Source organism: Sinohyriopsis cumingii, chromosome 11, assembly GCF_028554795.1.
Source record: "Sinohyriopsis cumingii isolate HCF-2022 chromosome 11, ASM2855479v2, whole genome shotgun sequence".
Taxonomy (NCBI): Eukaryota; Metazoa; Mollusca; class Bivalvia; order Unionida; family Unionidae; genus Sinohyriopsis; species Sinohyriopsis cumingii.
In genome coordinates, this window is record NC_142971.1 from 50,750,417 (window position 1) to 50,765,822 (window position 15,406).

General features: G+C 36.3%; 1 protein-coding gene across 2 annotated transcripts in view; it reads left to right on the forward strand.

Annotated features, from left to right (window-relative positions):
• LOC149788434 (low-density lipoprotein receptor-related protein 2-like) overlaps positions 1–15,174 on the forward strand; it is an 82,835-nt gene extending 67,661 nt beyond the window's left edge. For both annotated transcript variants that reach the window (XM_089974426.1, XM_089974425.1), the window contains exons 21-22: positions 12,866–12,995; positions 14,423–15,174. In XM_089974426.1, the coding sequence (XP_089830552.1) occupies positions 12,866–12,995; positions 14,423–14,699 (407 nt within the window). In that variant the 3' untranslated portion in view covers positions 14,700–15,174. The remainder of the gene's footprint in view (positions 1–12,865; positions 12,996–14,422) is intronic.
• The last annotated feature ends 232 nt before the right edge of the window (positions 15,175–15,406 follow it).

Here is a 15,406-nt window from a genome sequence, read left to right on the forward strand (position 1 = left end):
AAAAAAACTTACCCGTGAGAGTGCGATTCAAATTGTTTAGGACTATGATATACCCATGGACAGCTCAAAACTGAACCAAACAGAAGTTCACGCCATCAAGAGATCTAAAAAAAGTATTTAAAAAATAAACAAAGCGCCAATCAACAGGAATCACAGATTATCAGCCAGCAACAAACCAAGGTGATGAACTGAGAAAAAAAATCTTAAACGGATGAGGACAGTATGGCAGCTTTGGCTGGAATCATGAAAATATGGACACTTGTCCCACCAAAGGAAATCAATGCACATAAATGTATATGTTACCTCAGTCACTATTTATTCTTTAGCCTAGTTAACAAATTAAATACAGGGTAGGTCGAAGATGGCATAAGGTCTGGGTTTCCATTACGAGCGGACTGTCTTGTTAGATTACTCATATGTAGTTAACGGCACCGTTCACTTTCAGGCAAAATGCCATCTTTACTTTGAGCAGTATACTATACCTTTGATACGTTCACCCTGGATGGTGCTAAATGCAATAAGTGATCGCGTAAACAAAGTGCTTAAAATATTGAGAAAAATGAAGTGATAATAAAGATTGCAGAACCTACTGAATGGTTAAACTGCAGTTGGAAAACTTCATTGGTGAACTACGGGCATGCCTTTTATCATGACTTACATAAAGAGATGAAATGACCACATTGCGTTATGAATATTCCTAATGGCATAACACTTGAACTTGCTTCAGCTCGTTAAAAATCAAACTCGATGCTTGGGGAAGGTGTTGGACGGTAAAGTTGTCAGAATCATCGTTACTCACAACATTAAAGATCCCTTTCGGTCGGTACAGATTCCCAAGCCTGGCAGGTTGAAATTATTGCGCAGGACGAATTCGAAGGAAAATAAACAACGCTTTTGAAAGATTACCGTGAGTCGAAGCAGTCGTTGATAACATTCTTTTCTTTAGAGTAAGGCACGAGAAACATAAATAGGACTTAGTCTGCGTAGTACAGTTCTACTGGGAACCTGGAATACTTCTTAGTTTCAATAAATGCAGAGTTGAAATTGAGATTGAAAAAGAAGTTCCATACTTTCGACGCATCCTCACGACTGAGGGCACGAAGCCTGATCTTGCAAAAGTGGCTTCAGTCCAATAAATTAAGCCATTAAGTAATCCCTCGTAGCTATTATCATTGACAGTATGGGAAAGTACCATGCGAAATTCGTGAAAGGGCTCTCTGATGTAACGCAACCGATTCGATACTTAGGCAATATACAATAAAGAAAACTATGACAAGTTTTTCTTCGACGACTGAATATGAAAATACAGTTTCAGTGATTCCAGTGATTCTTCACCTTGCTGAACAATGGTGCTGAAATCTCTCATGAAGACCTTATCCATGTCTTTGAGATGCGATATATCAGTGTGTTAGTATTAACTGATCATGGGAAGTTATGGAACGTACATTGGACATTTCTTATGAGATCTTGGTATCACCACCTTACTACTGGAGAGCTTCCAAACTAATCCTTCTGTTACGTCTTGTTGCAGATACATGAAGAAAACTGTGCTAAATATGGGGATCTCAACATAACATTAAGGGTGCAACCACAGGAAAAACATTAAAATTGACACTGTAACACTTAAAAATATGAACCAGTGGGCATGTATTATTGTAACTAATCATCTCAAAACTGAGATTCTTAAAAGTATGTTTATTAAATTGTGTTCAGCCATTTCCAGGCTAAATAACTAAAAAGCTATATGGTTCACGGCAATGTGTGAATGGTGAGGTTTGAACATTGGTACAACAATTCGTACAATCCAGTGTAAGAGACGTTATGCGACATAGTCCTAAATTATAAGATCTTACAATAAGTAAGTTAATTCATTATGGAAATAATATTCAAGATAATACTGTCAGTTATATGCCTCAGAGATTAACTGAATGTACCAATATATCCGCTATCAGCTTTTAAATGTGAAAGTCTGCTCCCCAAAACTTATAAACAAGGATGGACATTTGCATATATGGGTCATGTACGATGTGCTTAGTAAGATCAACTGTGCAAACATAATTCAAATGATCTGTTTGACCATTTCTAGTGTATTTTTAAGAGTGTTGGTTAACAATTATTAAGTTGAATATTTGTTTTGAATGCGACATCAGCTGATGCTTCAATACTGCACTCTGTCAAAGTACTAAATTGAATTATATTACCAATGATTAGCAAACTAATTGATGGCAATAACTTTTTGTATATTTTAAGTGCATGGAGCCAGATATGTGCCATGCAGATTACTTATAGGTACATGGAGATCCTATGTCATGTACTGAATTTGAACTCTTGGTCCCAAACATTAAAAATTATATTGATATTTGCTCATGTAGGATATGTAACAATGTTAAAATCAGTTGTACAACATTAATTCAAAATATATGTATGACAATTTCTGCTGTTTACAGCGTCAGTTAACAGTTATTATTAGTGAGTAATAACGCATAAAGTAAACTGGTTCATTAGAATGGGATATATACCACAATGTTGCACTTTGTCTATCAATGTCTACACCAAATGAAAAGTAAAAAGGAAATCATTCTGTGATAAACTTCATTTTACTGTGTACCCCTCCGGTGGCCTAGTGGTTAGAGCGTCCGCTTCGGATGCGGGAAGTCGTGGGTTTGATCTCCGGCCGAGTCATACCAAAGACTTGCAAAAATGGTGCTAACAGTTGCCTCGCTAGGCGCCCAGCATTAAGACGTTAGTGTTAGGACTTTTTCCTGGCGACAGGATAATGTGACTGGGTGGGACATCGTGCCACATGTTCGCGGCACTGCCACACTGCAGACATCGTAGCGATATGACTGAACAATTGTTAAAAGCTACGTTAATAAGTCCAAATCACACACACACACACACACACACACACACACACACACACACACATATATATATATATATATATATATATATATATATAATAATGAGGACTTTGTATAGCGCTTAATCTTTAGAAGCTCTAAGTGCTTTACAACATTAGACAACACCTATAAGATAAGAAACATAATAATATTATTACAAAAACAAACAACACGAAATTAGAAAAACATTAAAAAATAAAAAACATGCTGAGAATATTTCAGGTAGGAAACATTATTAGGTCTTTATATTAGTTCTTGCCGTCGAAATAAGTGAGTTTTGAGAGCCCTCTTGAATGTGATCACGGTGTCTTTGTGTCTAAGTTCAGTGGGCAATTCATTCCACGTTGCTGGGCCCTGGTATGCAAAAAGAACGCTGTCCATATGACTTTGTTTTAACAGTGGGAATAATGAATATACGATTGTCAGAAGAGGAGCGTAAGTATCTTGCTGGTATATACACATGGGTGAGGTCAGATAGGTATGTTGGACTAGAGTCCGACAGTGAAATGTAGCATAGAGAACAAATTTTGTGTTTGATTCTGGATCGAATGGATAGCCAGTATAGGGTACAGAGCAGCGGGGAGGTGTGCTCTGATCGTAGTACTCTAAGTATGATCCGAGCAGCTGTGTTTTGAACTTTTTGAAGTTTCTGGAGTAGATATTGAGATGAACCAGACAGAATTGAGTTACAATAGTCCAGTCTTGAAAGTACTAATGAACACACAAGTGGTTTGGTGGCATCAACTGAAAGATATTTGCGAATTGAGCTGATGCGTCTCAGCTCAAGATAGTAGCCTTGCATATGTTCATGACATGTTGGTGCAATGTGAGAGTACTGTCCAGAGTAATACCTAGGTTTGGTACTGATTATGTGAATTTAATGTTGGCGTTGCTGATATTTATTGCTTGATGTAAAGGATCTGAATGAGAAAGTCTTTGTGTTGTGATCAGAATGGCCTCGGTTTAATCATCATTCATCTGCAGCTTGTTACAAGTCATGCATGATTTCACATCAGAAATGCACCTCTCTACACCTTGGATGGTAGCATCAACTTCAGTTGGGTGGCTAGATTTGTATATTTGGGTGTTATCAGCGTACAATTGGTGAGACACTGGATGATGATCTATGACACTTGAGAGCGAAAGAGTGTACAGAATGAAGAGAACAGGTCCGAGAACAGGTCCAAGAACAGACCCCTGTGGAACATCGCAACATAGATCAACTGGGCTGGAGTGTATTCCATTTGCAGATACAATTTGTGTCCTGTTGACCAAGTAGGACTTGAACCACACAGTAAGGCTGTATCATGAATGCCAAATACATGCTGGAGACGGTGAAGTAATATATCATGGTCTATTGTGTCAAATGCTGCAGACAAATCAAGGAGGGTGAGGACTGTACTCTTTCCGCTATCCAAACGCAGAGATAATGTCATTAACTACTTTTAGAAGAGTTGTTTCAGTACTGTGGCAAGGGCGATATGCAGATTGTACATTGCTAAAAAGACTATTTGAATTTAGATGAGACATAAGCTGGGATAGAACAACCTTTTCTAAGATTTTTGAAATGAATGGGAGATTAAAAACTGGGCGGTAGTTCTTTATATCGTTATGGTCTAGTGTTGGTTTCTTCAGCAGAGGCTTTACAATGGCAGTTTTGAAAAATGATGGGAATTCCCCAGATGAGAGAGAGGTATTAATAACATCAGTTATTGAAGACAATACTGGATCTAAGCACTCAAGCAGCTGTGATGTTGGAATTGGATCAAGTTCACAGGACTTTGGTGCACTCTTCATCACGATTGTACGTACGAAATCCATAGAGACAGGTTCAAATGCTACTAATGGTTGCCGCTCAAATTCTGTATCCCAACTGTATGGTGACGAGGGGTCAATTGAAATTGTGGTATCAAGCTTATCTCTAATGGTTTGTACTTTGTCAAGGAAGAAATTTGCAAACATGTCCGGAAGGTCGACTGGAGAGAAGGTAGTTGGAAGTAGTGTTGATTTGTTCCTTGACATTAGCTTGTTAGTATTCTCGAAGAGCTCTTTGCAGCTGGAACTTTTCATGATCTTAGTCGTGTAGTAGGCTGATTTCGCTGCATGGGCTATATTTGTGACATTCTTCTTAGCGATTTCATAGATTTGCTTATGAATAGTGAGTCTGGTGGAAAACCAGAGCCTCTCAGCTTTAGGCCGGTCTCTTTTATCAGTGCGAAGCTGGTCCCTAACACTGCTATACCATGGAGAACATTTTTGAATTGATACTCTGCACTTGGTAGCTGGGGCATATTTATCAAGTAATGAACGCAGACAGTTATCGAGTTGTTCTGCGGTAGGAGGTAAGCAAGTTGTTAGGTTAGCTTGGATGTCGTGCATTAGTTTGGTTCTATTTATCATACGGAGGTTTCTCTTAGTAGCAGATAAAGATGGAGGGTTAGGGACTGATACGTCAAGATGGCATATAATGCAGAGGTGATCTGATGCAAGGTCATGGGATACCAGGGAGGACCGTAGAATGTTATCATCAGGTCTATGAAGACTCCAGTCTAAAATGTGACCATGTTTATGGATGGGTTGGTTAACTGACTGTTTGAGGTTGAAAACATTAATGGAATCTATGAGTTTTGATGTATTTGAGTTTCCGGAACAGTCAAAGTGAAAGTTGAAATCTCCAAGAATAATTAGGTTGCCACCTATCGAATTTCCATTGTCCAGGAGATTCGGAAACTGCTCCAAAAAGAGAGAGTCAGTCAGCTTGTTTTTGTTCTACTTGGAGGAGGCGGTATAGGCAGAAAAAATGGACTGACCTTTGCTCCAGTGTGAGTGTGGTTTGGACTAGTTCAAACGATGTGTGGTCGAAATTGAATGTTGTGGTATAGTTAAGATGTTTTATCACGGAGTTCTTTGTGATGACAGCAACTCCACCTCCGCGAGAATTACGGGGAAACGACTTGATGGAGTAACCAGTGGGTGTTAGATCCGCACACTTGGGCTCATCGCCTGATGTTTTTAGCCATGTTTCTGTCACGAAAAATATGTCAACAGTTTGGTCATTGATAAAATTAACTATTTCTGTGCGCTTTTCCGGTGGCCCTACTGACTGGGGATTGAATAATGCAATACGCAGAGGAATTTCTTGGATAGTTGACACAAAGGTTGACGAATTATTTGGGATTTGAATTAGGTTATCTAAATTAACGGTCGAAATTTTTTTTAAATTTGTGTGCCGAAATAAGGGAGATAACTGGAATCCTTCTTCCTGTTTTACGCCTGCCAGCTTTGAAACAACGTTTCTTTTTTCGCTTCTGTTTACATTTAGGTAATGATGAATGTAGTCCCAGTTCGTTTAGTCTAGAGCACACTGCAGTGTGGAGAACCAAGGAGTGAACGTTTAAAACAATTAATGAGGGTCCATCGTAGCATAAACGGGTTGACTGGCGAGTATCACGTGATGGTGGTTTGTTCAAAAGCATTGAAGCATGACAGCTGAGAAAAAGTCTAATTATACTCGTTTCCAAAACAAGGAGATGAAGAAACATACGAATTTAACAGCCAATACATAATGAAGACAATAACGAAGATGAAAACAGGCAACAAGCACAAATATCATAAAAACGGCACTAAAAACGGAACAGCTGCTTCAAGTCGGTTAAGCGATAGCGGCCATCTTCTTTCTCCAAGAGATATATATATATTCTTCGAAGACGTTACCCAATCATAATACCTTAGGAGAAGTACCGCTACCTCGCAAATCCAGCCCTACCAGATACTACTTTTAGTTAAAGGGAGCTAAATGTTGTGCGCCGACCTATTTTGTGGTTGGGCAGAGTGATGTATCCTTACATATAAGACTTGCCTGTACAGTGTAAGAATATCCTAGTTATTACTTCCGCTCGTGCCAAGAAGCACGGTTTCGTCAAGAGAGACCTCGCAAAAACCAGAACTACGTGGAAGATATACCAATGCAAGTTTGAGTTTTTCGCTTCTAAGGAAAGTATGCTTCATCTATATTTCCAACATTTCTCTCTTTCTATCACGACAAAGTTCTGCCTTTACAAGTTGCCAAACTTAGTTGTAGTCACAATTTTAGAAACTTGCATGTGGAGCCTAAGCGACTTCAGTCAGTTCGTGCTGTTTTATACGTGCAACTTTATAACTCCTATATATGTGTACTTTCTTTACAAAGGAGTCCATATTGGCGGTCTCTGGGCCTTTTCCCCTACAAGTATTGCCTCCTAATGGATTTTGTCGCGCCTTTTCTGTACGTCTCTGTAACGGTGGCTTAGTTTCCTTTTACGCAAAGGATTTTTTTCTGTGTAATATAGATACACTGGTGCATTTCTGAATTTCTTTCGGTTTGGTCAGACAAGTACATATCAGCGCTTTATACATGGTTTGTTCAGTCAGCTCCTCCTCCTCATGCATGTTTCTAAAGGCGACACTTGAGTCCTGTTAATTTACTTAAACTTTAAACCATATTTATGGTGCACTTAGTCGTTCGCACGTGTAGCCTAAGCGACTACATAAGTTAGGTTCGGGCTACAATTTTTACACGTTTATCACAAACAGGCCCGCAAAATTCAACATTTTCGCAACCAGTCGTTGAGAGACTCACGCATGCGCGATGGCATATGAAGTCAAATGCTGTTTCACCCAGTGGTGCGTAAATGAACATATCATACCTGTCGAGGCATCGAAACCACAAATAGCTAACTTTCACCTCTGTCTCTTCGAAAAGAGCAAGCTAGCAACGAGTACGATCCAAAGTTAATGCTCCACGATTGCCGACACCTTTCGTCAACCACTGAACGAAGATATTGGACAAACTCAGGACTTATCCGACCTTTTCACCAACTTTTTGTATACACGGCCAGAAACGTTAATCCTAGGCCCAAAGAAGAACCTCGAGTATTAACCTGGCTGGATATGACACCCTTTGAACCATTTTCAATGAAATCTGTGCCGCTCCCTTTCCTACAAGACCCACTTTCTTATAGCATTAGCAACTGCAGGAAGAAGTCTCCAAATACGCGCCCTATCAGAAGATCCGATTTACATGCAAGTCCAGTGAAGACGGATCAGTCTTATTCATGACACCATCTTTAAATGCCGAGAACCGTTTGTTTAAACTTTTGTCACGAACCATCTGTCTCCTCGGGACACATCAACTATGTTACGAGTCTATGCTCTTTAAAAGTTAACAGAAAAGAGTGAAGACATGCTTTGTAAAATTTAATAGAATAAAAAGTGAAAAAAAGAGAAAAAGAACTTACGGTATTGCGAATAAAATCCAAAAATAATCCAATAATTAAATAACACAAGTACTATCAATGAAAAGTTCTAAGTGAATTTGGTTGAAATCCCGATGAAAATCCAAGATGAAAGGCGTTGGCCTCTGTAATAGTCAGCGTTGTTCTGATGTGGCAAATCTCTTAGAAAATATTAATAAATTTTGTGGAATTCTGTATAATTTCCAGGGAATGTTTTTATTCAAGAATTATCAGAGCAGTTACGTATTTCCAGAAAAAAAGAATCACTTGAATTTCAATAATTAAAATAAAATAAAACCTCAGCTCAAACTGGACACATAATAAAACAATTTGACATCTCAAGTGTTATGGCACGGCTGAAATAATTCGAATCATATCATCAGTTATAAGACTAACTAAAACGCAAACCAGGTTCCCGGATGGGGGTCAAGAGTTCATCCTTCCAGAAGGAATAGAAGTTTGTTCATCAATTACCATGTTTGATGTCACGTAATCCGTGTATGACCTTGACTAAATTTAATTATTTTTACTCTGAGAATGATAATAAAAAATAAAAAAGTTTTTTTTTCCAAAACTGTCACTGATTGTGAAACAAGGTCAGCAACTAAATACAATGATTGTTTTTAATTAGTTGTGTGCATCTAAAATATAAAATAAAAAATCAGCCAGTACAAACGGAACTGAATTCTATTCTGGACAATATCAAATCCAGTAAACCATATTAAATTAAAATAGCATGTGTTGGAATAAACCAATTTAAAACAAACAAACAAACAATTAAATTACATATACATAACACGTCCCCCATTAAAAAGAAAGATTTATATAATATTTATTTTTACTATATGACAATTATACATGTGGATTATATATAAAAATATAAGAAGAAATCTTATGAATGATAGAAAGTATACATGAAATAATACATTTCTATACACGGGAAAGTGCATCTGCTATTACATTATCTTTTCCCTTGATGTACCTGCTGTCAATATTATATTCCTGCAATATTAAACACAAGATTCTGACAACTTATACGTAAAATTGGAAAATAATCGAGAAGATTAATTCCAGTATCTTCATCAGAAAAAGAAATTTCTCTTGTAGCAATTTCAGTGGTCCACGCACAGTATGTCCAAAACGAACTTCAAAGGTACTGAATCCTAAAGCAAACAAAAGTAAATGAATGACATCATCCCAATCTTTATCTGTGTCGAAACAATATAACCAATGATATTTTTTAAAGTTTAATGAAACCTTTTTAAAGTCCCTTGGCATTCACGGTGATAGGCAGTCGATTTGAATTATTGGATACCTAATTGGTACATAACTTGCTGGAATATTCCGGCCATAAAACTTGACTCTTGATCAGACTGGGCAGATTTGGATAAGCCAAATTGAATTAAAAAGTTTACCAAAGCTTTTACTATTTTAGTTTTAATATTCCTCAAAGGAATTGCCTCTGGGAGTCTTGTTGACGCATACATTATGTTCAACAAGTATTGGTTACCTGACTTGGTCTTAGGTAAGGGACCAAAAGAATCTATAATTATTCTACGAAATGGTTCGTCAAATGCAAGAGTAGGATGCAGATGAGCCTTATGTATGTTCTGATTGTTTTTTCCTACCATTTGACAATTATAACAAGATCTGCAGTATTTAAAAACATCACGTTTAATTTTTATCCAATATAAGTGATTCAAGATCTTGTGATAAGTCTTATTAATCACTAAATGGCCAGACAAAGGCGTTTCATGGACCAGACTAAGAACTTTCTGTCTGTACGATTTTGTGTCCACAATTTGATAGTTCGCTGACCAGTCGTCACCAGCAGGTACCTCGGGCGGTTTCCATTTTATCATAAGGATTCCATTTTTAATGAAATAGCAAACAGGTACTTCTGTGCCTTCAGTTTCACTAACAAACAGGAGATCTTTGATCATTTTCGTGTTTGACGACAACTGATGTTTGACCTTGACTCCACTAGATATCATGTTTCTATTTTAGGTTGTATATATCGAAAATAAAAAATAAAAGAAATAAAAATCAGTCTGGACAAACTGAACTGAACCCTCTTCTTGAAAATATCAAATTCAGTACGCAGTAGTACATTACAATAACATATAATGGAATAAAAGAAATTTAAAACAAACAAACAAACAATTAAATTACATACACATAACAACTAAAGGCCATGTACAAGACCCTGTCGGGGTTTTCAGGTAATTCGTTAATACGAATTGAGCCGTTGCGTCTAGGGATTTCACGCCACTTTCTACTTCTCATAAAAGATCGATCGGAACAGCTCAATGAACTTTTACGCACTTCGGCTCAAGAGGTTTGAGCAGTTGCCAGCAACCTAGCGTCAAACCGAAACTTTTTGCTAACCGACATCAGTCAGGCTGTGGGATGGATATCGGAATACACATAGCTTTTATCTCCTAGATCCGCCATCCCAGAGAAGCCAAGCGAACTAGTAGATCCTATATCCTTAGCTCAACAGTACTCCATTCCAGGTCGATCAACAGACTCTTAAGACCAGGCTTCACGACTTGCGTTGGATTTACGGGGAGAAATGTTTTTCGATTTTGAAGCCGCGCCTTGACAGATGGAGTGTCCTCCAGTTCGGTAACCTAGGAGCTGTCTCATTATCTTAGGACTGGAGATGGTATCTCTGGGATAAGGGAATTTACATCCCTCAACCTCTTACCGATTCTGCTATGGTATTATGCTTGGGTAAAGGATTGGAAGAAGAAACCAATTTTTCCTAGTAAAATATGTTTCTTCAAAATTTCTAACCCAATTATAATACACATACACCCTCCAAGCCTCTCCACAGTTACATCCATAGGGAGCGTACCCTCCGCTCTAGTAACAACTGATATATTCTTACACCATGCAGAATAGTCTCATGTAAGGGGAGATTATACTTTCCGACCGCCAAATAGGTTGACTGACAACATTTAGCTCCCTTTGTCTAAATGTAGTATCTGCATGGGTTTGCAAGGTTGAGGTAGTTGTTCTAAGGTATTATGATTGGATAGGTATTTTCGAAGAAACATATCTTATTAGAAAATATTTTTTCCTATGACACTTTTCATTTTCTAACAGTTTAAAGTGACTTTGAATACATCCAGAATATACTAAATTATAGTTTTCATCTCTATTCTCTGTTTAGGTACCTTATAACTATGTTTATAAACAATTACTGAAAGCCTTACAATCAGATATGTGTTACTAATATAATCACCCAATTATAAACATAAATTTAGTGCCTGGACCCATAATACATAGTATAAATGAAATAAAGGCACAATCATATATATATATATATATATATATATATATATATATATATATATATATATATATATATATAGATGTCTTCATGTGTTTTGAATAAAGGCCTCAATCTGAATCTAATAGATATTTTCCCTGACATAATTTCACCAGTATCCACTATTACAACTTGGATAAGGTATAAGAATACTTATATTCTGATAACAATGATTATCGACTCCACAGACTCTATACATGTCCATTTTCTTAAACTTAAATTATAAAAATACATGTTTTGTTAATTCACTTAAACATTTTTTAATTTAAATTATGTAATTTTTAATTTCATAATTATATATTTTAAAGTCAATATACACAATACATAAAACTTTCATGCCTGTAGCTTTAATACTAAAAACTTGGGATATCAGTTTAAACTTTCATATATATATATATATAGCACTGTGAGGGCTCAGATCACAATTATTTTACTTATATAGTGTCGACATTTTTTATTTTATTACTGATCTTTTCACTGTCAGCAAATCCTAATAAATTATGTTAATCCAAAATACCCTAAAACATGAACTCATGGCGCAGTTCATGCATATGTTGTATGGGTTCATTTTGAGAGGCTGCACTGGAAACAAAGTACCTTGCAGTGGGTCACAGATTTCACTTTCGAATCAACATCAATACAACACTCTATTCTCTTTACTGTCGCCAAATTACACATTGACAACCACACACAAAGTGATATTATTCTCAAGAATAAACGTATACCTTTAAATCAATAGGAAGAATGCCTAAATATAAATCTTGTATCACCACCAAAATGAGATAGGGGAATGTTATAAATAGACTGGGACTACATTTGTGAGTACTGAATCGGAAGTAATAATTGTGGCATGAATCCATATATAGACCCTGCAGCACATTTTGTAAAATTTAAGCTATAAATAAGTCATATTGTCTGTTTTATCTGGTATATGCATTACAGTGTGCATTTTTTGGGGTGCTTCGTGGCATATTACAACCGATACATTAACGTTTTTTTTTTTCCCTCAGACATTAATCAAAATAACGTCTTGTATAAGATATCCTTGTTTGGGAAGCTATTTCTATGTCCAAAGTCTGATGTTGTAAAAATACACAGTACAATGTATGACGTAATGCCTGTTTGTAAAGAATGAAGACGAAAACTATACGTAGAAAGATATAAGTTGATAATTTTACTCACTGTTACCCTGAGTGGCTTTCTAATATTAAAGGTGACAGGCCGCAGTTTGCTTTGTTTTTGCTTAAATTTTCACTTGAGTTCAACTTCAGGGATCCAAAAAAAGTAAGATAAATAGTTTTTTTGTGTCATGCTTTCTTTATTGTACAATCCTCATTTCACTATGTTGACAGTCACTGCAGTGGCCAGGCAAACTTCCAAGGAGGAGGCAAGAAACGACGTGGGTATTGGCGTAGGCGTTGGTTTAGGACTTTTATTCCTTATCACTGCCATCATCCTTGTTGCTGTAATTTACATCAGATTGTAAGTTTTTGTCTGTAGTCTGTTCACTGTGTAGCACCAAAATAATCTTGTACCCTATGGGGATCATATACAACGTCTATCTCTAGGTCTCAACTAGCAATTGTAGTACCATTGAATCTCCGAAATGATGCATACATTTTTCAGACAGAACATATATTGTCTGAATCAACCAACTGGGGAAAGCAAAATTTTAACATGCTCTTTTGAATTTGATGAATAAGACAATTTTACTTTTAAATATTTCAAATGTAAACTATCCTAAAATGAGGGGTGACAGTAATAAAGATGATGTGCTAGAACATGTTCACATATGTGCCACACGTTATTAATTCACGTGTGTATTTTCCGTCCATATCAGTCGTTATTTACGATCACTTATTGGCATTATGTAGAGTAATGATACGGTAACATTGAAACATGTTTTTATTTTACAGGATATATCACTAATGTAATCAAATCTGTCAACAATTTGTGCATTTTGAAATGGGTCTTTCGTGAACTGCTTTCTGTTTGCAAAGTTTGGGGTTTGAAAGACGAATATTGTAAGACTTTGTAAAGGATAGATTTAAAAATACATTAGAAGAAAATCTCTTATTTACAGATTTATTTTCGCAAAATTAACTCCTGTACTGTTAAATTACACTAAAATTCCCTAATTCTCTATTAAATTAGAATCTAACTTTTAGAACAAGAAGAGAATGTCCTATTTATCCTATAGTGAAAACACAACTTGCTATTATTATCAAAGCATCAAATTCCCCAACTATCAAATTTTATCATAATATGTATAATTAAAACATGTCCACAAATAGTGGCGTTCCTTTCTAAACTGCCCACATCTGGGCATATAACAGTAATGCGTCCCCAATGCAATTTTGATGCATGGTCAGTTTGATTTGTATCTAGTAGACCTTGAAAAGCTGATAAATTACAATCCTGAAATTTGGATAAAGGGTGTGAATCTATAACATTTATATGTTCCTTCAATATAAGTGGGCCTTATAGGAAGCCCACTTATCCTCCCTCATCCTATCATGTGATCACGCCATTTATCATCAGTGGGCCAAGCTACCAAATTAACCTCCTACTTAAAATGGATAGTCATGAGACGTCCAAACCCCGTAGTCAACACAGCACTGGATTACACAAGCAACACGTTTCCAAAGCAATATAATGTGTTAAAAACCATAACTATAACCTAAAATGTTATCATTTTGATGCAAATCTTGGAGGAAAAATATAAAGGGGATCCTTTGTGAAACGTGCCGACTGAACAACGGAGGATAAACGAAACAATAGAGCAGTACGTTTAGAACGATTAGTAAAACTATTATTATATGGTAATTAATATCATTTAAAAATTATCCTAGAATGGTTTTTATTGCAGAATTCTCATTTTCACATAACGTACTCCTGTTTCATGACAGGCGCAGACTCCAGAACCGTCACCAAAGGTTGATAGAGGAACGCCTGGATCCGCAGAACCCAAGCATTGTTTTTGGGTCATCGGGAACGGCACAGACAGACCGTGAGAATTCTTACGTAACAATGAGAGAAAACACTCTGTACCTAAATGACACCGAAAATTGGAATAGCAATCAGATAGGGAGTATTGACAACCCGGGATACGGAATAAGTGATATCACATTTCAACCGATTGATGATACATCGTCAAACGATAAGAGTTCCACGCAGAAATACTAGTTTTAAGAGATAATCAGGTTTATATATTTTATAAATCTTTATGAAAGGAAGTTGTTCAAAAGGAAGCAAGAATTGTAACGTGCATAATAAAAAAGAACTATTACAATATTTGTCTGTTCCAACGCATTCCTTTCACATTTCATCAAATAGTCCATAATCTTGAAACAATATAAATATGCGTATGTTTTCGGATAGTTTTGATTGTATTGAAGCTTGCTCAGATTGAAAATGTGGGGTGAGAGCGCATATGTTAGTACAATATTTTAGGCTTTTAGTTTGTGTATGTAGGAACACATGCTGCTAGAAAATCCACGTCTAAAATATTTGCAAATAAAATATATATTGTACTTTGATAGGAGTAATATTAATATTATCATTCCAAGTTTATGTACCTAATTTTATCATGGTAAGAAAATGAGCTTACGCATGCATATTACAGTTTTTTTTTGTTATTAAATGATTGACAACAATTGTATATTTTTGTACGAATTATTTTTTAAACATAGATATTTCGTTCTTTTAGTACTTAAAATTGGATTAACGAATTTGTGCATTTCAATTACACCATTTTAGTTCATCTCTACAACATAATAGTAAGCAATCCACACATGTAAACGTTATTGCAACATCTTAACCGTTCTGGCTTCTGAGACGGTAAAGAATATTTTCAGTAGGTTCTAAGGCATCTGCACGCTATCCAACACCAT